We start from the raw sequence: 25,497 nt of genomic DNA, 5'->3' as shown, positions 1-25,497 counted from the left end.
AATTAACAAGAACTTGAGGCTTTAACCCTCATTTTATAGATTCTACCTAGAGATAGGATTGAACTACTTGTAGCCATATCTGGGTATGCTTAATCTCTTAATTGTTTTAGGGATAATTCAATTGGAAAGTCTTGTTAGTATTTGGAAGAAGCTAATATAGAATTATTACCCGTGGCTAATTAACATAAACTCACTCATATTTGTAAAATCATGAAATACATTGGATCGTTACTTGAGTGTGATTCCCGATGCATCCATACTTGTAACCATTGATCATTTTACTTGATTTCTAGGTTATTTTACATTTCCGCATTTAGGTATAAACATTTTCTAAAACAAATTCTAAGTGTTTGGCATTGCATAACAAGTAATAATTCTCTTACATTCCTAATCGCCTACATATTGTTCTCTGTGGGATTCGACCCCGACTCATAGTTGGGTCAATTATTTTGCATGCGACCGTATCCATTTATTTTTAGTGGTGGATTTGGACGTCATCAAGCATCTCGAATATCACTTGGAGGCTGACTCCCCCTTCTTCCACTTCTGGCGTTCCTTGGTCCCCTGGTCGGGCTTCCCTGTGTGCATTCCTTACGGGGTCGGTGCCTGCGTCCGTGTTTAGAGCGTTATGTGAACTGATATCAACTGGCTCCATATTTGGAACTCCCTCGGGATTTATGGGTGGTACACCAACACATATACCGTTGTTTTCTCCGAGTCCCTCACTGTCATGGGCAGGTGCGGTTTGTGTGCTAGACATATCATAGCCTGAAATCAAAGAATCTTTGACAAGAAAAAGTGTGAATAATAATGTGTGTTATTGTAAAACTAGTACTAAAATAATCACTATTATCTTTAGCCTTGCGATTGGCGCCAAACTATTTATTTCGAAAAATGTGAGTAACAATTAAAGATAATTTGTGGTTTTAAAGATATGTAACTTATTCTAATACTAGTAAATATACAAGTAATATTAGGTTTAAGTAAGAAGAATTGATGAACCAAACCAGTATTGCTGGAGCAGCGGGGACCTCGAGCTCGATAATCTCGAGGGCCTTGAGGTGAGCTAAGAACCAATAAACTATGAACGATAAAGTAAAAATAATAAAACTGAAGAACAATTATTGAGCACGGTAAACAAGAAAAGCATAGTAGAATATTCTATTGCAGTGAATGAGATCTCTTTTACAAAGATTGGGGTCCCCTTTATATAGAAGGGGAAAACCCTAATATGGTACATTTTCAATTATGGTAAAGAATTTTATTGGTACAGTTGTATAACAACCTAGTACGAACTTGTACTATTTCGTACAAATCTTATCCCTTAAGTTATACCCTAACCCACATGTTTGGGGAATTTCCGCTCTTTCTTGAGTGCCATCTAAAATGTAATGCCCTCGAGGTAGATCATGGCGGGTCTTCGATTTGCTCCCCCGAGGTATGCATTTTCCAGTCAGATTTGGTCTTTACTTCGTGCTACCCCGAACTCGAGCCCGGGGTTCTGTTCAGCCCTCGAGATTGAGCTCTCTGATCTTGACCGTATACAATTACAAAAAATAAAAAAGTAACTTTTGTGTTACAAACTATAAGTTTAGTGACTACAAGTAATTTTCGGGTTTTGACCCTACATAAGAGGGTTTTCCACCAAATACCACACATTTTCCACTTTGTTTTGAGAGAAAATTTGCCCACACGAATTTTATAAATTTCCAATATTATTCAGGTAACACAACAGAAGACCGTGGAACTATTGGGATATATGGTGGAGATGCTGCAACAACTGCTGGCTAATTCGCTTGAAGTGGAGGGGAACTTCATCGACGAGTGGTGTTCCCGCTTCAAGTATCCGTAAAACCCCGTATGTGCTAGTTGTTTATAATACAAGTAATTTCAACACTGAAATTGCTTTCACCGCATATAATAATCAAACAATCTCATGAGTTAATTTTGAAGCTGAATTAGATTCTAAATATATAAAAAAGAATGAGTTAATACTCATGCTATCAAAATTTACTTGTCCACTAAACTAAACATAAAAATCTATTTTTATTTGTCTAGCTTGGAAAACCAATGGATAATTTATCATTTTATACCTATTTTACCTTTCTTATTAAATATTATTTATTTTCAATTTATTTTCAAGCACATAATAAATAGGAATGATATAGTAAAATTATCATATTATTTATTATCTTTTAAGGAGGGTGCCAAGTCAAGCACAAGTAAATTTGGACGGACGGAGTACATTTAAACTCAGATAGTGAATGTACGTACAATCACCTCATTTTTCGTTTGCTCCGCCAATCTACAATTTATTGTCACGCAAAAGTCGCAAGCTATAGTCTTCCCACATCATTATGCCGTTTACGTACTTGGAAAACCATGTTGAATGCATGTCTCGGTACTCTACCCCGTGCTTCCGTTTCAGTAACTTGCATGTACCCCTTTCATCACATGCACTTTTTTAATAAGCTAAATTGGAAACCTGACAAAATCTCAGTATCTTTGTTTGGTGTTTGAGCCTTTTCAACGATCGTTCATGTGTCACTTCGTATCAGTCCCATTATTTGACGTCACTAAAGATCTCCAAGCAGTCAGTCTTAGAAACAGTAATATGTTAAACAATTACTCTTTCCGATTCAATTTAGATGAACTAGTTTGATTCGGCACGGAATTTAAAAAAAATTATAGTTTTAAAAGTTTAAGGGTTAAAATTTTATGGAATCATGATATTTATGTATTTATAAAAGTTTCTCATTAAAGATAAAATGAGAAAAAAATAAAGAGTTTAAAGTTACATTATTTTCAATTATAAAAATGTGTCATTCTTTTTTGAATTCACTAACAAAAAAAGTGTGTCATCTAAATTGAAACAGGGGGAGTAGTATATATTGCGGATCTGACTTAAGAACGCGAGCTTTCTCCGTTCAATTTTTATGATATTATTTGATTAGATACAAAATTTAATTATTTAAAAAAATAATTACCTTTAAAATTTAGTATAATTTTAATTATTTCATGATATTTATACAGCTATAAAATTATACCTGTAAATATAAATATAAAGTTAAAAGTGTTTACCCTTAAAATTGGATAACAATTAAACTTATAATGTGGTTTTAAGGACACGTGATTTCACCCAATATCAATTGATAAATGTAAAGATTAGAAATAGAAATTAACAATAGGATAAAGCAAACCAGTATTGAATGAAATTCAGCCCTCGAGCTTGAATACCCTCGAATTGATTTGTGCAAGAGAAGTTAAAATATAACAAGTTTATGAACAAGAATATGAACTAAAGAAAAGGCGCTATATTGCTTTTTATATCTCAGAGTGTAAGGTAATTACAAATTGATTAGGACCCTCTTTTTATAGTAGAGGAATCCTATCTATGGTAGAATTCTAATTACGGAAGTGAATCCCATGATTAGAAAAACAGCCGCTCTTGATTTGATCTGTTCCGAGATTTACGCCATGATCTTCGACCAGTCACGGATATCTCGCCTTTCTGTATTGTCCTTTGCTCGATGTCTGTCTTATTTGGTCTCGATCGCTATCAGCCTCGATTTCGATAGGTACCTCGGCCCTCGAACTCGATACCTTGTCCCCGTGCTTTGGTCTGATCCACTGCGGCACCGATATTTGATGCAATTCCCTAGCCTCAATCAAATAGTAAAATTGGGTAGGCCCGATTTTAACCGTATACAAAAAGTTAAAAATATACCACTCTTTTTAAAGCAGGCTAATAAAAAACAATTGAGTAGAAAGATTGTTAACTTTTACTACTTACAAAACTTGTTTTTACACACATAAGGTACAAAACGGAAACTATGGTCTTTTGGCTCCTCAAAGCCCACGTTGAATCTGCAATTGGAAAAATCTTCCTCACTACATACACAAGCCAATAAAATAGAGAATATGTGCAAAATGCTTTATTTAACTGTACTGAACATCATTTTTTTCACTTGATGTATAAAATAAAATTCCAAGAAAAGAAAAATATCTATAATAACTTCTAACTAATATTTGTACTTCAGAAAACATAGAGGAGTAACATCATATATCGTTCTTAAAACGTAAAATATAATACTTCTTCCTATTTACTTGGTACTTTTGCTAAAATAGTTGTTCCAAAAATACTTATCATTTTAGAAAGAAAAAAAAATTAAATATTCTCTTTGTTGCTCTAATAAATGTTTTAGAAATAGGTAATAAGATTTGAGAAATCAAAGAATAAAAAAGCAATCAAGTAACTCTAATACTAATGTTCTTAAAGGGAGTGCAAAAGGCTAAAATGACAATTAAATGGGATATGAGGGATATAGCAAGGATACCGAACATAAAAACTATTCAAACTCACTTCAATTTATGAATTATGCTAATTGTAGAGTTAAATTAAGTAAATTTAATGCATCCATCGAGTTCTGGCCAGGTTTTTATTGCTCCCCTATATTATGAGCTGTTCATTGGAGTGAAACGTGCACTCTATAAATATGGTTCCCCAACATACAATCTCCCACCATTATTGAGGAGTAGTACACGACTGACATCAAATTCACAACTATGGCTTCTAATTACTATTTTTTTCACACTCTCACCACTCTACTCTTTACTCCATTAGTTCTTGGCACACTCTGTGTCATTTTCCCCTTCTTTTGCATCTTTAGGATCGTGCTTTTTCTGTATCGGCTTGTGGTAAGTGAGAACATGAAAGGCAAAGTTGTTCTCATCACTGGCGCTTCATCAGGAATTGGGGAGGTTCGTCGTCCTATTAGTTTTTCTTTCTTTTTTCCTTTTTTTAAGTTTAAAAAATCCCATTAGACATAATCTTTACATGTATGGTGTTTTATATGTTGGGAAGTATGTAATATTTTTAAGGGGAAAAAAACATTTCTGTTAAGAAAAGGTTCCGAATTTTTGAAAAAATATGTTTTATACGTTGTAAACAAGAATGTTGTTCCTTATCCAAGACTTCGCCGGAATATTTCATTATGTAGATTACTAAATTCTTTTTAATGCATATAAACTAAAATTCCCTTGACTTTTTCAGTATATTTAATATTTTAATTATTTTTTAATATATACTATATATTAAAGAAAAATTAACCCAAATGGCCGACCACCCTATCACTAAAAATAGTCGGTAAATATATAATATATGCATAATTTATGTATTACATCTGTATAATTATGTATAATTAATGTATAATTTATGTATATTGATAGAAAAAATAAAGAATTAATATGGCGGGCTATTTGGGTAAAGATCCCTATATTAAACTTAATTCGATATTTTTTCTTCTTACGAATACAATTTTAGAAAATTATATTTGTGGATTAATAGGAATTGGCTTATGAGTATGCAAGAAGAGGTTCTTCAATAGTAATAGTGGCGAGAAGGGAGGAGCAGCTTCGAAAAGTAGCGGAGAAGGCAAGGAGCTTAGGGTCTCCGGATGTGCTTTCTATAAGAGCTGATGTATCCAACGTTGACGACTGCAAGCGACTTGTAGATCAAACTGTCAATCATTTCGGTCGTTGTAATTAGCTATTCTGATTTCCAATTTATTAGCATGTATTAAGCTTTGTGACAGGGACGGCTCAACAGATCTCGTGGCATAAGGCAAAACCATATTGAGAAGCTCTTAAATTTATTTATAAAATTTGTACATTAACAGGAAATTTTGCTTTCTAAATAACAAATTAATCATTTAAGACAAAAAATAGCGAGTTTCAAACAAAAAATATAGGAAGAAGAGCACAAAGAATAAAGTGGTAGATTATCGAATGTTGAGGTTGGAAACTCAAAATGAAAATTTTGATTTTCATAATAACAATAATAGTGAAAGTAGTAGTAGCAGCAATAATAATAGTTTACAGTAAATTTGGGGTCTTCAAATTTTGGGAGCCCAAGGCAACGGCCTCATTGGCCTAGCCTTAGGGCCGCCCCTACTTATTGATCTTGGTACATAAATTTACATGTTATTGTAGGTCAAATAGTGTAAAATTACTTGCACTATCATTTCACAGACATAAACTCTAGTATTAAAATAAGAAGGGGAGATTAAAGTAGACTAATAGAGTAAAATTCTTGACATTGTAAAAGTTAAATCCGAATAGGAAGTGTATAGTCTTGTGATATTTTCTATTGCCATAATTAACTACGTACTCACGGTAAAAGAAGTTAAAAATTACATGCATGCAGTGGATCATCTCGTCAACAATGCTGGAATATCCTCTGTGTGCTCTATCAATGATGTGACGGACATTACGAAGTATACATCTGTTATGGTAATGTTTACGTAGGCATCATTTCAAAATTAATACCCCCTCCGTTACATATTAAATGAGATAGTTTGACTCGACACGGAGTTTAAGAAAAAAGAAGAAGACTTTAGGAACTTGTGGTCTTAAAAACTTAAGGAGTAAAAAGTTTGTGGAACCATGATATTTGTGTGGTTATAAAAGTTTCTCGTTAAGGGTAAACGGGTAAAATGAAAGAGTTTAAAGTTGAATTATTTCCAAATTTAGAAATATGTCATTTATTTTGGAACAGACTAAAAAGGAAAGTACCTCATTTAATATGAAACGGAGGGAGTAGTAGTTCTATTCTATAAATAAAAAGATAGAACTAATTTTCGTAACTATTTTTTTGCCTATTGTTGCATGATATGGTTTGGGATAAAAGGATATCAACTTCTGGGGATCTGTTTATCCAACTTACTTTGCAATTCCTCATCTGAAGAAGACAAGAGGCAAGGTGTTTGTCAATTCTTCATCCGTGGCAATTTTGCACCCACCATCTTTAAGCTTCTATACTGTAAGAAACTACTTTTAGTTTTATTTAATTTATTCCCCTTAATTAATTAATTAATTAATTAATTCTTCTCTTATATTAATTATATATTGTTGTTATGTTAATTAATTGTATTGGCTTTGCAGGCGAGTAAAGCTGCTTTAATAGGCTTTTACGAGACTATGAGACTTGAATTGGCTCCGGAAATCTCAATTACCATTGCAACGTTAGGATTTACTGATTCAGAAATAATACGAGGAAAGCACCTAAAAGATGGGGTCTTGCAAGTTGAATCAGAATTAGCTAATGTAAGATAACCAACCATTAATTTCACTGTTTATTTTCTCAATTTATATGGCCGTTTAGTTGGTTAACAACTTGAAGGATGGGCTTACAATCCCTGTTACTCCCTCCGTTCTAATTTATGTGAACCTGTTTGATTGGACTCAGAGTTTAACAAAAAATAAAGATTTTTGAAATTTATTGTCCTAAACAAGTCAAAGAGGGGCCCAGAGTATTTGTGTAATTAAAAAGGCTTCTCATTAATGGTACAATTGTAAGTTTAAACTAAATTGTTACCAAATTTAGAAAGGGGTCATTCTTTTTAGAACGGACTGAAAAGAAAATAGGTTCATATAAACCGAAAAGGGGTATTTAGTTACCTATTTTTCTGTTATTGAAAATTACTCTGGTGGATTAGCCTATCTATTCTAATCCCCTCTAAAGTTGAACTTCCATAACACTTTCACATCACCTAATAAAAGATAATTGCAAGTAATTCACAAAAGTGGAATAAGATGGAGAATAAAATAAAAATGTACTTTTTCTATTTCTATTTACTTGTCATGTTAGCTTTTGTACATTCTTTATAATAGTAAATATTATTTGACTTAGTTACCCTTATTTATTTTTTGATCTCTTACTAGTAAATGTTCACTCTATTTATTCTAAAATGATAAATATTTGAAACATAATGTAAGAATTCTCTATTTTATTAGTGTGTATAAATTAAATCTTCTCCTCTAATCATGATCAAGGACCAAAAGAGAAGAATGTTCCACTCATGACCTATTTTGGAAATAATACTCATACACGAGTTAAGTAATCTTGATCATGAAATATTTATTACAGTATTGACTTATGAACTTGTACCTTTCACATCGCCCACAGCAAGGCTTTTTATCCTTTTTCCCAGTAACCTTAGTGAAATTAATAAATGTTCAAGGGTGCTAGTATTGTACAGTTGAGTTTCATTAATTATTAACTTATGTTTCTTGAATGACGCGTCTCAATCAGGAGAATTAAGCCCCACAGAAACCAATTCAGCTAGCGTCTTTGTCAATAAGCCTACTATCTAGTAGTACATGCACAACTCTGTCTATATAATATAGGTAAACTGACCACCAAAAGTTTCAAATTTTCCTTCCAGATTCATAATTTACTAATGCATTGACGTCTGATTATCAATTTTCCCACAGTCTAACAATTCAATGTTACTTAAGTTATAATCATAAAGAATTTTTAGGCAAGCAGTAAAAATTTAAGTTTATTACTAATCAGTGTTCAAATCGTATCTATTTATATTTGCAGAATGTTGTTGTTCTCCCAGTTATCAGTTCTAGTGACTGTGCAAAATCAATTGTAAGTGCAATATGCCGGAAAAAGAGATATATTACGGAGCCAAAATATTTTTGGGTGCTGTTTTTCGCGAAAACTGCGTGCCCTCAAGCGTTTGAATGGTATTATCGTACATTTATGTTGAAGTTGTGTACCGGTGGTTTACAATCACAAGGCAAGAAAGCATAAAGAAGTGAAAAAAGAATAGAGTGGATATGTAGCTGATGTTCTTGCTCTTATTATTATGTTAAGTAGCTGGGTTAGCTTGCGACTATATTTATGTTACTGTAAACTTTTCTACGAAGATTTTACTCTTTTTATCATGATCTAGAGTGAACCCTTACTAATGTCGAGAAATAGTTCTAAGAACCTCTGCACATGATTATGTAAAATTATGGGGGGTAATGGAATTTTTCTTGAGCTGTCTATTTTTCTTTTTTTATTTTTGGCTGTGAATTGGATGGCGTGCACATAAATTTGCCTGAAGAGTAAAAAATACTTCCTCTGTTCGAGTTTATGTGAATCTATTTCTTTTTTGGTTCGTTTAAAAAACAATGACCCTGGAAACAATTTAGCTTAAACTTATAATTTTACCCTTAATGAGAAGTTTTGATAACTACACATATATTTTGAGTCCCTTTTTTACTTGTTTAGGATCAAAAATTTCAAAAATCTTCATTTTTTCTTAAACTCCGTATCCAATTAAACATGTTAACATAAATTGAAACGAAGGAGTATTAGTGTGTGGGGTTGTTTGGTCAATATATGGTTAGTTTGTGAAGTGGGTGGGTGGGGGGGGGGGGTCATTTGGTTATCTGTTTTATGAGAAAATTACGGCCCAGAACCGTTCAGCCACCTAATTTGGGAAAATTGGCCCAACTCCCTTACTCTTACCACTTTTAGCCTAATTTATATGGATTATGAAAGAGAAATTTTCATAAAGCACTATCATTTAGTAGTAATTAGTCATTTATAGATATCATTTGTTATATTACGTGTTATAGATATCTATTACATGTATTTAATGTATTTAACCTAATGTATTCATGAATACAGTAGCAAAAATAGGTGTGAATCAGGGAAGTCCAACTAATCTTCAATGTATTCAACTGTATTTACCAGGTGTATTAAAAAATATAGAAACGTTTTTAGCGTAAAATATGGACCTTTCAACTGGTTTAAAACGGAAAGGAAATCAATTTACTTGATATTCTCCTAATATAACTCAACTAACACAAACTATTGCACCATAAATATGTATTCCTCCATTCACGAAAGTTTTTCAATCGGAAAAAATAACCTAAAGCAGAGCAACATCTGGATTTTAAGTTCTCCCTTTTTCTATAGTTCTAGTGCTACCCAGTTCTATTTTCAACAACGAAAAGTTGCGATTGATACAATTGTATACATATGGCAAGTTTAACAGTATTGTTGCGGCATTCTGGCAAGTGGAACATTAAGAGCAATTACGTCGATTATTCAATTGAGGGAATACTGAAAAGGAGTATGCGTTGTATAATGATTTGGTTGTGTCAATCTCTAATCAACAACATAGATTTGACCTCAAAGTCCATTAAAATTCAATACAAAGTAGAAGAAAATTACACGCCAATGGAAATACACAATAATATGGGTTACAGGGTGTATGTAGAGTTGAAAAAAGAGAACAGAGAATTCGGGATGTATCCTTTGTGCATAACAACTATTGAAAAAGAACTTGTATCCGGAGGTAGTTTAATTCAAGGCGACATTGTGCAAATAGACGAATCAGTTCAAAGGTATGATTCCGATACAGATGATACACTTGTACTAGATTTTGTCAACTCAAGACAAGCAATTGCGGTGTTCGAACTGAACAAGGATTTGATAATTTCAAAAACTAATCAAAGGGAGGTTATGGCTGGACAAGTATATAAGGATAAGGCAAAATTGAAAGAGGTGATGGAGCATTATGCTATATCTCAAAGGTTTCAATTCCGGGTTGATAGGTCTAATTCTGTCAGGTTTGAGTGTATTTTATTATTCTTTATTTTTGCCGTATTTTGTATTTATGGTTGGAGTTGTAAGTTATATGTTGATATGTTTATGCATATTTGTAAGACAATTGATCTTCACTGATGTGGTTAACTATTTTTTTTATGGTCTTCAAATACATGTATTCTTGTGTATTTTAATTGTATAAACTTATTACAGTGGCTCTCATTGTTTTCCTCATTGGTTTACTAGTTGTATACAATTGTATTCATATAACTATAAGTGTATTTAGTTGTATTATTTGCATAAATAAATATAGTCGTATTTGTATTCATGTATATATGAGTGATTTTTTTGTAAGCATTTATGTTAATCATATGTATAATGATAAATTCTTTGCAGCTATGCATTATTATGTATGTCAGAAGATTGTGAATGGAGGTTTAAGGCTTCGAGCATTAACAAATCAGAACTATTCAAAGTGAGAGAGTTCATTGATAAGCATACATGTCCGTTGAAGGACAAGGTGTATGAGCAGCGACAGGCAAGTAGCAGCCTTATAGGTGGTATGATTAGGCCCAAGCTTACTAATCATAAGAGAAAATACACCCCAAAGGATATAATTGATGATGTGAAATCAGATTTAGGTGTAGATGTTAGCTACATGTTGGCGTGGCCTGTCAGGTTTGAGTGTATTTTATTATTCTTTATTTTTGCCGTATTTTGTATTTATGGTTGGAGTTGTAAGTTATATGTTGATATGTTTATGCATATTTGTAAGACAATTGATCTTCACTGATGTGGTTAACTATTTTTTTTATGGTCTTCAAATACATGTATTCTTGTGTATTTTAATTGTATAAACTTATTACAGTGGCTCTCATTGTTTTCCTCATTGGTTTACTAGTTGTATACAATTGTATGCATATAACTATAAGTGTATTTAGTTGTATTATTTGCACAAATAAATATAGTCGTATTTGTATTCATGTGTATATGAGTGATTTTTTTGTAAGCATTTATGTTAATCATATGTATAATGATAAATTCTTTGCAGCTATGCATTATTATGTATGTCAGAAGATTGTGAATGGAGGTTTAAGGCTTCGAGCATTAACAAATCAGAACTATTCAAAGTGAGAGATTTCATTGATAAGCATACATGTCCGTTGAAGGACAAGGTGTATGAGCAGCGACAGGCAAGTAGCAGCCTTATAGGTGGTATGATTAGGCCCAAGCTTACTAATCATAAGAGAAAATACACCCCAAAGGATATAATTGATGATGTGAAATCAGATTTAGGTGTAGATGTTAGCTATATGTTGGCGTGGCGTGCTAAAGAAAAGGCAATAAATTTTTTGAGAGGTGAACCGGCTGATTCATACAAAAAATTACCAGGATACTTATATACAATGGATAAGACATATCCAGGTTCGCACATTAGAATGGTAAAATCGCCCAAACATGAGTTCATGTATGTGTATATATCTTTGTATACCTTTATAAAGGGGTTTGATCATTGTAGATCCATTGTGGTTGTAGATGGAAGTCACCTAAAATCTTACTACACTAGGACATTCATCTCGGCCAACATGTTGGATGGTGCATGTGGGTACGTGAATTCTTAGTAAATTAAATTCTTACTACAATGGATGTATGCAAAATCAAAATGTAATTTGTATTCAAATGAAGGCAGCAGTAATGATTAGTAAATTATATGCAACTGTATAATAAATACAACAACAATTGTATTCAATTGTATGCAGCAGTTACTGTATGTAGCTGTAATTTTTGGTAAATTGTAAACTAGCCAGGATAGAAATAGCATGTAATTGTCTTTATAGATCATATATTGCCACTGGCATATGGTGTTATTGATTCAGAGAATGATGCTGCTTGGACGTGGTTCTTTGAGAAATTCAAGATAGCATACGGTGACAGGGAAAACATGTGCATCGTTTCAGATAGAAATGAGAGTATCATTAAATCTGTATCGAGAGTGTATCCAGATGTACCACTTTTTGCCTGTATATGGCATCTATGGAACAACGTATATAAGAAATTCAAAAAGAGCCATGCAAAGTTGAGCAAGATATACTTCTCAATGGCAAAAGCATACACACAAGCTGAATTTGACAGTCTGATAGAGAAGGTGGAGAATGTAGATATTAAGGTGAAAGAATACTTGGAGTTAGCTGGATACGAAAAGTGGGCTAGGTTGTATTCACCTGTTAACAGGGGATGGACCATGACATCAAATATTGTTGAGTCAATCAATGTCGCACTAGTGTCAGCGAGGGAATTACCAATATACGACTTCCTTGAAGAAGTTAGGAAGATGTTTGGACGTTAGAATTGCAGTAACCGCAAAAAAGCTACACAGACTTACATAACGCTTGGAAAAAAATACCAGGAGATGCTGACTTTGAATGAGGCAATGTCTACATGCATGACTGTAAGTTTTATTTTAATGTAATTGTATCATATATTTAGCTCTTTCTTTAGATAGCTTAATTTTTTCTGAAATAATTTATACCTTTTTTAGGTAGATGTATTCAGTTGTATTATCATGCAAAGTCCTATAATGTTTTTGTTTCTTTTCAGCTGCCTAAGTTAACCAGATTTTAGATGTATAACAGTGTATTCATAAGATAAGACGTAATTATAGTTTATAATCTGTCGGTCTGCATAAATGATGTATTCTTCTGTATTCAGTTGTATTTAACTGAATAAGTCTGCATTATACATACAGAAATTCATTTGTTTAACTGAAATAATTATGCATTATGCATATATGATGCATTATTTAACTTAATAATTCTACATTATACATACAGAAATATGTTTGTATTCAAAACATATTTGATTTAATTCATACTGCTGTATATTTAATACGTCTATTATATGGTATATAAATGAATTTTTTTTATATGTGCTCGAAACTTATAGGTCTATGTTTAAATGTAGGTGGTACCATCGACTGAATACTTACATACGGTTACGAATGGAGGGAGGAATTGCACTGTCTGCCTGTTAGAGAGAAAATGCATTTGCGGGAGGTTCCAAGTTGATGAGTTACCATGACCACATGCTTGGGCTGTATTGAAGAGCAAGTTTCTAATGCCAGAAGATTATTGCTCTAACTATTACAACGTGCATTGGAATATACGGCGTGCCTGTATATTCCAACGTGCACGTGCATTGGAAGATTATTGGGCTGTTGTAATGACATATGACGTGCCTGTGTACCCGCTAACGGACAGAAATGAATGGAATATACCAGCACATGTTGTAGAGGAAGTTGTATTACCACCCAAATGGAAAAGATTTCCTGGATGGCCAACGAAGAAGCGCGATAAACCTTTCAGTGAATTGTTGCAGCAAAAAAATCAACATTTATGTAGCATATGTGGGCAGGGAGGACATAATAAGTGAATGTATAGAAATGGTCCGCGTAGGATTTAGTTAACACTCTGACATGTATTAATGCTCCAACGATTTGTCATTACTTCTGATGACATTGTGAAATAAATCATTTTGAACCTTTAAATGAATAGATTCGGGATATAGTTAGTTGTATTATTGTGTTGAATACATTCGAATACAACCTTTCAACAGATACTTAGACAATGTAGTATAGACAGTGGCTGAGTTGTATATACATAACCAACCATAATACATCTGAATACAACTATATAACAATTTCAATAAATACATATACAATTTGTTGAATATATAATTATAACAATTGTATTATTCAGTCTCTAAATTGGATATACAATGCACACGACTGGAGATTATTACATACTAATATACAATGTTAAATACATACAAAAATACAAATTGTCTTATACATTGTGTCTGCCTTGACTATAGAAATCAAACCAAATGAATACAATTACTTATAGATTTGTATAAGTATGAATATAACCTGCTTAAGTGAAATAAATACATCAAGTTGAGTACATACGTATAAACCTGTAACATACTGTTTCTGACTTTGATATACAAGCCAAGTGACTGAATCTTAATACATACTTATACGCCCTATTGAATACATGTCAATATATCTTGTAAGATACATATGAATAGAAACTGTAGATTAAGCATGAATACTTATGAACCAAAACAATGAAACATAGATTGAAAAGTTGCAATGGTCATATATGAACACTGTTGATAAAGTGATTAAAACATGGTTTTTTCTAACTGAATACCATCTTCACCAAAAAACTATTCAAAAACAGTATTCACCTAAAACATCCTTCGAAAACTACATTCACCTAAAGCTACTCTGACACTATCTGCAACTTTGAATCTGACTCCATGATTTGCCTAGCAATCTTTGAGGGTGCTTCATTCTCGCTTATGGCATCAGTGTCTATCTTTCACATAGCATAATCCCAGAGGAGAGCACTATATCTTTGAGGAGTAGATTGGAATCAAATGTTGTTTGTGGAACCTCACCAAGAGTGCTCAGAAACTCCACGTATGCAGCAACGTGCACCCCACAATACCTGAAAAATATTGATTGAAACAATTAAAAATAATTCATACAATTAGAGTTTTAAAATGGTACAAGCATGATGATTGAATACATGCATGCTGCCAGCTTTTTGTTGAGGCAGATTTGATATGATAACAACTTCAAAGGGATCAGTATGTGACTTGTTAGTGTATGCTGAGTAAGTAGATCAATCTATGCCTTGACTATCTCTGTAAAAGCCACTGATTGATAGATACAGAGGTACAAGCTTATCTATCTCAGAAGCTACATAGGCATCATGACCTGCATATCTGTATGAGTCATACACTTTGATACATCTCTCCTTAAATGAGACGACAGCCAATATCCAGTGTAGTTGTCTTTCAAGTTGACTGGTATCAAGACATTATCAACAGTATGCCAAGGTACATTAGCTAGCAATCTGTATCCCTTTATGTACTCACATACCACATCCTTTTCTTTGGCTATATTTGCATTACTATCTGTATCAGCATACTTGTAGAAGATTTCTGCTATTCTTGTCTTGAATATACAATCAACAGTTGTATACTTGAAGTTGGTTGTTTGGTTGTACTTTCCCTTCTTTCTCAGATAGTAGAATATGACGTCAATATGCTATATAGAAATTTAATAACATAGTGTAAGTACAATGAATGAAATTAAGGAAAAGAAACTGAATTTTCATCATGAATAATCAGTTAAATACATAATATAGATACTGTTAAATACAGCTGTTATTAAAGCTACCGAGTACTGTTAAACTACATCTGAATACAGTTAAATAAATTTGTTATTCAAGACAAATGATGCCATTATATACATCATACATATTCAGTTAAATGCATATGTTATTTATAATTATTGAGGATTGTTAAAATACATCTGAATACAGTTAAATACATCTGTGATTAAAGCTACTGAATATAGTTAAATACATCTGTTATCAAATCTACTGAATACTGTTAAATACAAATGTTATTAAAACTACTCAGTACTGTTAAAATACATCTGAATACAGTTAAATACATTTGTTATTCAAGGCAAATGAGGCCATTAAATACATTATACTGATTCAGTTAAATACATATGTTATTTACAACTACTGAGTACTGTTAAAAATACATTTGAATACAGTTAAATACATCAGATGTAAAAGATACATCTGAGTACAAATTTGTGTGAGAGCTCAATTTGTGAATTATACAATTAGACAAACCAATCCTAAAGAAATGAATTATAATGGAGTTGGAAGGGTTAAAACTTACATTGTCATCCCATAGTTTACCATCAAACGATAGAAGGTAAAACTAATTTTTTGAATTGACTTGATCAACTCCAAAATCCAATAGTATATGAAGTATTGACTTGTTCTTCTTGTAATGGTCTTCCAAATTACTTCTACAAGTATGATATAAAAAATATTATATCCATTTTTAAATATATAAATACATAATAGACATACCGGGGAAAAACTTACATCTGTTCATGTCTAGCGAGAAGACCATCACAAACCCATTTCTCGTATTCCTGAACAATTAAGGTAGGATGTGGCCCCATTATTGAATCATCCTCAAAGGGGTGTCTTTTTTCAAATATGGGGGTCAACTTTATTGAGGTACCTGTTGTTCATTGAATTCATGAATAGAGACTAAACATTATAAATACCATGGGGAAATAGATCATAAGTTTATAAAACACTAACCTGCGGAGTCGAAGTTAGACTCGTAAGGTGAAGAATAACATCTACTTGGTCGTCGATTCCTATGAGATGGTAATGGGGTTGATTCAACATTTTGTGCACTATTGTGTACCACAATTCTAGTTTCTGGAATTTGACTTGGAAGAAACTTGTCATCCAACTCAAATTGTGATACATAGTAATATGTAGATACACTCTCTTGGCCTATAGGTGGTATGTTGCTCGGCACCTCCAATCTAGTATTCCCCACCACTCTTGACTCCACAAAAAGAGCACTAACCACTATATTCTGTTAGACGTATACATCAATGTTAGTGTATTATAAATGACCTATATACATATAGTAACTGACTGTATGAATACATCTAAATATATATAAATAGAATACATATTTGATCTTGAATTTGTATTTTTTTTAGGCTGTATTTAAGAGAGAATTTAAATACATCAGACTACATATTAAGAATACATCTAAATACATATAAATACAGTTGTTATTTGAGGCAGTATTTAAATACATCTAACTACTGTGTAATAACATTACACAGTATAGGGGAAGCTTAAATATATACAAGTATCATATTTTAATATACATGAATACATCTAGACACAACATGCGAAGATCATAATAATTATGTATAAATAAAGTCAGGAAAATACAAATGCATATAGGATTAAGATAATTAAAAATATTGAAATATTCTGTATATACTTTTATTTCATAATGTTACAAATTGTTTTATATATGATTAATCCGAGTAAGAGCAAACATGAGATATAAACATATACTAAAGAGGTTAAAAAATGTTAAACCTCAACATTATCGCCGACAGCTTTATCAGCTGTCTGTGACCTTTTGGAATATCTTGCAAGTTAGCATCATATGGCATTTCAATACCATCATCACATCTCCTTGTGGTTTTCTTTCTCTGGTGTAAGCTTTCTTTTTGCTGATTGTCTTGAAGATGGTCAGAAAGCATCTTTAAGTTATTGTTGATTAATGATCTCAGAGACTTGAACTCACCCACAATCTTAGCAAGACAGAAATAATTAGAAAAGTGCGCCAAAAATATACGAATGTTAAGCACTAAACTGTAATGTTTAATATGTGGATAAAAAACTCACGTATTTTTTGAATGAATTTAGGTCTTTCCTCAAAGAAGATACTTCATCATTTTTGGAATCTGCCGGCTGATTGTGATGCAAAATATTTTGTGCAATTTCAGGTACACTAATAGGAGAAATCTTGGATTGATTCTCTGTATTTGAGGGATGAATAATATGTTCCTTGCGCTTTTTATGGGGCAGTGATGAAGATGGACCAACACTTGCAACATGTTTTTTCTTACACTGAAGATCACAAGTGTGTGAGCACGTGATTTTTGCCCTACATGAAAATAACTCCTAAAAAATAGACCAAAAATAATTTTCATTAATTTTAGAAATTTTTCTTTATTTATTTGCATTTTTAACATTTTTAAATCATAGAAAAATCCTAAAAAATTATCATTTTTATATATTTATCTTTTAGTCTTTAAAAATTAGCATTTTTTCTTTAGTTTTTAGTTAATTAGTTATTTTAATGTTAAAAATGAATAAAGAATTTTAATTTATACAAAAATAGCCTAATTTAGGTTTTTAATTAGTTAAAGAAAAGAAAAGGAAAAAATAAAAGAAAAGAAAAATGGGGAAAAGAAATTGACTTAGTCTGGGTGTATTGGGCCACCCCAAAGAACAAATACAATGGCCCAATTACCTTATACCTACCCAGCCTAGACCATTGGCCCATTAACCCATCCCTTCTTTATACCCTAAACACACATTATCTGAGGAGCAGCTAGACAAAAAATCAAAAAAACATCCTTACAATAAAAAACGACGCTCTCATCTTCTCAAAAGAGAAAAAAAAAAAACAAAAATTTCTTGGAGCTATCACCCCCAATTCTCTGAAAATAATAGACCCCTCCTCCTTCCTCTTCTTATCTCACTAGCACACACGTAGATAGCGAAAAGAGGAGATCCAAATCTGAAAAAAAACTAAAAAAAAACCGAAAAGAAGAAGGAAGACAATAAGATCTGGAATCGATTTTGTACTCAAAAATAGTTCAAAATTGAAGTTGATCTTTCTGGGTTTGAGTTGATTTTGCTTAAAAGTTGTTGTTCCTGTTGTAGAGAATCGAGAGGTAAGCAACTTCTTTTTTCCACTCTCGCTGAATCATCGACCTTCAAATATATAGCATGAAGATTTTTCTCTTTCTGCACACTGATTAATCACGCCAATTTTGTTTTTTATTTGATGAGTAATTTTTAAATGAATCGAGTTGCGTTGCATTGTGTAGCATTCGTAGAGGCACGGAATTTTTCGCACAATGAATAAATTAATCGTTTTGAGCAAAGCGTTGGTGTTTAAAATTCCGAAGAATGTTTGTTGCTCATTTATCCTCGTTGATTGAACTTTTCTTTTGTGAAAGTGTATGCACAGTAGCATTGACCGTCAATTTTGATAAGAATACTGTTGCGGTTTGCTTGGTTATTTTAAGTTTAATTTCTTTAGTTTGAAATTAGGTACTGTAAATGAAATTTCTGCATTTCTTTTATCTTATGCAAATCTCACTCATAATTTTGGACTAAATTGGAGGCTAGCAGTCTTTGTTGTGCAAAGATGCTTCATGACACAATAAAAATGATACAACCATCAGTTTTGGGAAACAGTGATTTGGTTATATGAAAACAATTATTTAAGAAACGGTGTTCGTGTTTATAAAATGTTTGGAGTAGCAGTTAAAGCTTCATGTATATGTGGTGTTTAATTTTCAATATCTATTAAATTTTTTTTTCATTTTTTTTTCATTTTTTTTTCAATTGTCATGTACATATGGTGTCTGATTTCCTTCCAACAATCTCAACTTAGAAAGAAATAATCTATGAATGTCCGTAGTTTGGTTTAGTTGAGTTAAAATCTTTTGAAATAATTTGAGGCGTGCCATGCCAAATAAAACCTCAAAACCTAGGACCCTCACTTAACATTTGTATCCTTAGAAAACGAGGTGCGCCATTTAGTTGAATTTTCCATGGCCTCGTAAAGTTGAAAGTGCGTAGTTGCTTTAGGAGCGCTATTTAAAAACTACCTTCCTAAAATCGGGTGTGCATTTCAGGTGACTCAAATCCAAATCCTAACAAAGTTAAATAAAATATGTCGCGGATCGCGGGTGCATTTCATGTAGCGTGATCCAAAGACACGTTTTAGATGACATTGAAAACTTCCTTTAAAATAATTAAAGCAGTTTAAAGTTAAAATGCACATAGGCTTAAAAGTGTTTTAAAATCAGATAATAGGCCAATTATAACAGTTGAGCGACCGTGCTAAAATCACAGAATTCGGGAATGCCTAACACCTTCTCCCGGGTTAACATATTTCCTTACCCGAATTTCTGGTTCGCGTACTGTACTACAGAGTCAATCTTTTCCTCGATTCGGGATTTGAACCGGTGACCTGGGACACCATAAATTATCCCAAGTGGCGACTCTGAATTTTTAATAAATAAATAATCCTGTTTCGATTGTCACTTAAATTGGAAAAACTCCCTTATATACTCTCTTCCGGGGGTGTAGGTAAAAAGGAGGTATGACAGCTCTGACGACTCTACTGAGGAACGAACCTAGAATCTCTGGTTCAGGGTTCAAGAATTTGATCTTGGAATAATTGTTATATTTGGCTTTATTTATTATCTGGTTTCATTACATGTTTAGGCCTAATGTGCTAAATGTTTCTTTTTACCGCTTTGATATTATTTGAATTGTATATAAATTGTTACGAAACCCTCCTCTCTCTGAGTCTTCTAAATCATATGGGAAGTGTGCACTTCGTGTGACTTCTTTTCTGTTAGAGTCATATCCCAATTTTAGAACGAGGTTCGGACAAGTTACAAAGCCGGTGAAGCTCCTGTATTCCCGGTACGCTGTCCCATCTCGGCTCGGGTAAGCCAGGTCTAGAACAAATAAACCCAGGTTTTTATACCTAGAATAACATAGCCTCATGCCGGATCCCTAGTAGGAATGCTTGTTTGTATCACGTGCATCTGACTTTAGGGACTCAACACAGATGTTGGGTCTGTCTAGGACAGGTGTACCCAAAATAACAGACCATCTTGATGCATCCTATGTGCTACATGTTGCATTTCTTCAAGGGTAAAAGGGTCATTTGGCAGACCAATGATAGTTGAGGGCAAATGGAAAAAGGAAAAAATGAGAAAGAAAAGAGGTTGAAGTATAAAAATAAAGTAAGTGGGGCCCAGTTATAATTTTCTTGCACACCTTTTCAAAAAAAAAAACAAAAATTGAAAATGAAAAAATTCAAAAAAAAAAAAGAGTTTCCATTTTCCCTGTCATATTTTTTAAAAAGAAAAGGAAAAAAAAGAAAAGAAAATCCAAAAATATGTTTACATGTTTCATCATTTTTTTATTCAAAACAAAAGACAAAAAAATATTTTTTGCTTTTTTGAATTTAGTTGTAATTTTTATTTCTCGCCCGTATCCAATTTGTCCGAACTATGCTTACCTAATTCTCGTATTTCGGGGCATAATATGTAGGCAACCCACATAGGGTCCGGTCTTCCTAGTAAATCTTAGGTTCTTGGCTTTGTGGGGTCTTAGCCAAATTTTGCACTTCTAGCCACCTTTTGGGTAAATAAGTCATTTTGCAAAAATAGCCTCAATCATATCTTGCATATGTCCAGTAGCAAGTATTATTGTCTCACATAGTGTTGGTTTAAAGTTTTCTCATACAGGTGTGGATCTACTTACCAGAGTTTGAGCATGACAGACACCCCGAGACCATCCAGTCAGGATCATTCAGGAGTTGCTTAAGGGGATTTTTCTTTTTGTGCTTTGAGTCTGTTTTTCTTTTTATGTTTTCTTTTACCTTCTAGTTTTGTACAGTAATGTCGAGTCTTCTGTTATTGTATTTACTATTTTCGTATTGAAAAAGTATGTTATAAATCAAAGAACCAAGAAGAAATTTTGTGTTTTCACATTTCTGTTATAGGTTTTTTTAGAATACTAATTCTAGAAAAAAAATTTCCTTTGAGGTGGTTTTTCCTTTAGGCAATTAATATCAAAATAAAAAAATACTTTTATATTTCCTTTAGTATATTAAGACTAAAAATTCAAAAAAAAAGAGAGAATTTCCTTTTAGTACCTTTTTAAAAGTTTTCTTTAAAGTATTAATCTCAAAAATCCGAAACGATTTTTCTTTTGAGGTTCTTCTTTGGGAAATTAATGAAAAATGAAAAAAAATATTCTTTTATTTTCCCAAGAACTTTAGGACATTGTGCATAGAAGAAAAAAAATATACTTTATCTTTATCTTTAAAGTTTCTTTCTTAGGTAATTAAAAATCGAAATCCAAAAAAATATTTTTTTATTTTGTTCATTTCTCGTTTCGAAGTCTTTCTTCAAGGATATCAAATGTAAATTCAAAATATTTTTCTTCGATTTATTCTTTAGATTTCCTTCCAAAATAAAAAGTCAAAAATATTTTTCTCTTCTAGGATTCTTCCTTAATAGAGTATTTGTTTCAAAAGAAAAAACAAATCTGTGAAGCTTGAGTTTAGAATAGGTTATAGAACATTAGGTCTAGAAAACTCAAATTAAAAAAAAGGATTTACTTATTTTATTCCTCTTTTCTCATCAGAGTAGTCATTAAGGTAAAAAAAAGGAAAAATAAAGTGAGCACGTTAGTTTGTTTACTTTATTCCCGATCTTCTCGAACTACGCAAAGATCTGATTCATGCGGGGTCATGATACGTAGGCAGCCTACATAGGGTTCGATCAAATCATTTTTTTTAATTTTATTTTATTAAAAAAAGAAAAAAAGAGAAAAGACAAAAGAGGATAAAGTTGTGGGACGTGAGAAATAAGAGGAAAGAAAAGAGCGATAGTCAGTAAGAAAAAGAAAGGAAGGAAAATAAGCAAGCCAAGAAGTTCTAGAAAAGAAAGAGAAGATTGAAATGAACAAAATTGGGATGATGTCATGTGACCTTGTGACCCTCAAAGTCATTCTAGAACCATTAATTGTTGCTAGGTGCATTGCACGCAATGTGATATTTTGCGGTTAAATGTCCTAACGCTAACGGGATGACTCCCTTTTGTTCCTTTTGATATCTTCATAGTAGAAAGGTGGTTGGTTTGTGGTTCTCGAAGTAGTAACTCCTCTCCACAACATAAAGTCAAAAGGCAATGGTGGACAACAACAAAATTGGGTTGGTTGATACCGGTACCCGAAAGCAGTTGGTTGAACAGAACGCTGGTTTGGCTGATGAGGTAAGGATGTTAAGACAACACATGACGGACATGTATCAGGCCTAGATGACTGGGAAGGCACCACCCCCGCCACCACCTATCCTCTTAGATGTTGCCTTTACCCAAACTCCGGTCATAGTGCTAGATGATCCCCCATACTCTCCAGATCCACCCGTTTATCACAACTTTCCCAACCGTCCTAGTAGCTCCATCACTCATCCTCCAATTACCTCTCCCCAAAATTGGCCTCCTATCATATCCACAATTCCCAACAATGAATATCCACTCAAAGCTCATGATGCCCAATACTACCCCGCACAGGTAGCCCACAAGGTTCCTGACTCATACAAGAAGAGCCCTCGGGATGAGCTTCATGCTGAAAATGAAAAGGTTACAGGAAAAGAAGGGCGAGGTGAGATATCCAGGAAGCTGAAGGGCACAGGACAGTCTTTAATGAACAAGCAAGGAATGGGAGACCAGGGTAATATGGCTTACAAAGAATTGTCTATGTCCCCTGACGTTCGCCTACCCGCAGGGTTTAAAGTGCCAAAATTTAACTTGTATGATGGGTGTGGAGATCCGATAGCCACCTGAGGGTTCATTGCAGTGAAATGAGAAGTATTGGAGAGAAAGATGATTTGTTGATGGCACATTTCAGTAAGAGCTTGACTGGGGTATCTTTGGAATGACATAATCATCAAGATGTCGGTAAGTGGCCTACATTGGGTGACATGGCTCAAGATTTCGTTCGATACTTTCAATACAAATTAGGCGTCACCCCAGACCATTCCTCCCTATCTAAAATGGAATATAAGCCAGAGAAAAGCTTTAGGGAGTTTGGCTCAGATGGAGGGAGCAAACTGCTCGAATCAGTCCCCCGATTGGTAAGAAGAAATGGTTGAGCTTTTCCTACAAGCCCAGGGGCCCACCTACTTCAGTCATTTGATCTCGGCTTTGGGTAAGCCTTTCAATGATGTGTTAAAAATGGGGGAGATGATAGAAGAGGGAATCAAGTCAGGCAAAATCATGAGTTATTCGGCATTGAAAGGTACTACGGAAGACATTCAGAACATCCCAAGGAGAAAGAGAAATAGAAAAGATGATCCGCTGGGCATTCCTGCTCAACACTCTCAGCCTCGACATCGACCCCATGGATATCCTTGTGCACCAAATGACCCTCCCCAATGTTACTTCTCTCCACAAGACCCCTAAAGTTGTACATCACTTTTCCAGTACCATGTCCACGATGCACCACCATGTGCTCCACACCCACGAGGCCCGTAATGGCCTACACCACTTCCCCAAATGTCTTACCCACCCCCTCAAGCATATCAGCCACCTGCCTGCAAAATGTTCCAACTGAGGCCAGAATATAAACTGAAAAGACTACTGAAAAAAGAGAAGGCTCTCACCCCTATTGGAGAATCATATGCTAGTTTGTTCCAAAGGTTGAGGTAATTGGACATGTTGAAACCGATTCATATAAAAATGCCGAACCCTCTGCCAAAGAAGTTTGATTTTTCTCAAAGGTGCCCATATTGCTCTGATGCCCTGAGTCACAGTACAGAAAAGTGTTGGCACCTGAAAAAAGCAATTCAGAATTGATACAAGTGACATTGTCGCGCAAAATCCAGATGCAGCAGACACTAGCCAAAGTCCATCGCCTGTGCATAATGAGACGCATATGGTGGGTATGATTTACTTTGAAAAGGAATATGAGAATTCTTTTGAGATCCTCGGAGGTCCACGTGCTACGAAGCTTTCAGCACTATCAGAGGTTGATCCTAAGAAAAAGCCGGCTAAAGGGACCCAAAAGCAATTTGCTAAGGACAAAGAGATGAAGACTTGTGAAGGCTCTAGCAAAGTTGATATTGAACTCAGTGGCTAAGATGCAACGCTTGGTAACTGGAAAGACGCTCCTCTCTTGGTTAGCTGGGTAGGTGTCTTGGTGGTTTATTTTGTTATCGTTTCTGTTATATGGGTTATTTTTAGGGTTGTAATCCGGATATTGTCTCTCAAACCCTTATATCCTTTTATTTTGCCTAGTTCGTTTAGTCGTAGTAACTCGTTTAGTATTGCCTAGGTTTTTTCCAAGGTTGTAACCCCATTGTAGTTTGCTTGTCTTGTTGTTCAAACCATTTCATCGTCTGTCTAATGCAATTTCCTATCTTCTGTTATTTTTTGTCATTTGTTTTTGTTTAGTTCTCTCCTCCTTTTATAGTTCTTTTCCTGCTGACTCTAGTGACATGACATGCATGCGTAATTCTCGGTCTGGTCTTAAAAGGTAGTTTAGTCACGAAGCATCGAAACAATTTTGAAGATGATAGGGACATTTGAGGAAAATAAATGAAGGGATTTTGAGATCACTTCAAGCCCGAATTGTGTGAAACTGGGGCAGATAGAACATAGAGAAACACTATTGAAACGTATCCTACCGCATCAGGTTGAAGCTAAAGGCAAGTTTGCCCCTAATTGGCATGGGCCGTTCGTGGTGATGAGAGTGTTGTCCAATGGTGCTTTGTATTTAACAGATGTAGAAGGCAAATGTGTGGATATGGCTATCAATTCTGATGTAGTCAAAAGATATTATGTGTGATTTCTTTGG

The 25,497-nt window shown here is 33.7% G+C and overlaps 1 protein-coding gene and 1 long non-coding RNA gene across 2 annotated transcripts; both read left to right on the top strand.

Annotated features, from left to right (window-relative positions):
• Positions 1-4,479: 4,479 nt before the first annotated feature.
• Positions 4,480-8,839, top strand: LOC107821747 (11-beta-hydroxysteroid dehydrogenase 1A-like). Its single transcript, XM_016648194.2, has 6 exons — positions 4,480-4,761; positions 5,348-5,540; positions 6,206-6,291; positions 6,689-6,820; positions 6,943-7,104; positions 8,387-8,839. The coding sequence occupies exons 1-6, from the start codon at positions 4,567-4,569 to the stop codon at positions 8,600-8,602; spliced, it is 984 nt and encodes a 327-aa protein (XP_016503680.1). The 5' UTR covers positions 4,480-4,566; the 3' UTR covers positions 8,603-8,839.
• Positions 8,840-18,283: 9,444 nt separating this feature from the next.
• On the top strand, positions 18,284-21,623 carry LOC142181156 (uncharacterized). The gene is made up of 2 exons (XR_012709542.1): positions 18,284-18,776; positions 21,368-21,623. It is a non-coding gene; the product is annotated as an uncharacterized LOC142181156 (long non-coding RNA).
• The last annotated feature ends 3,874 nt before the right edge of the window (positions 21,624-25,497 follow it).

The sequence above is a fragment of the Nicotiana tabacum genome, chromosome 5 (assembly GCF_000715075.1).
Source record: "Nicotiana tabacum cultivar K326 chromosome 5, ASM71507v2, whole genome shotgun sequence".
Taxonomy (NCBI): domain Eukaryota; kingdom Viridiplantae; phylum Streptophyta; class Magnoliopsida; order Solanales; family Solanaceae; genus Nicotiana; species Nicotiana tabacum.
The sequence above is the reverse complement of the archived record's forward strand: the minus strand, read 5'-3'. Positions and strand labels throughout refer to the sequence as shown.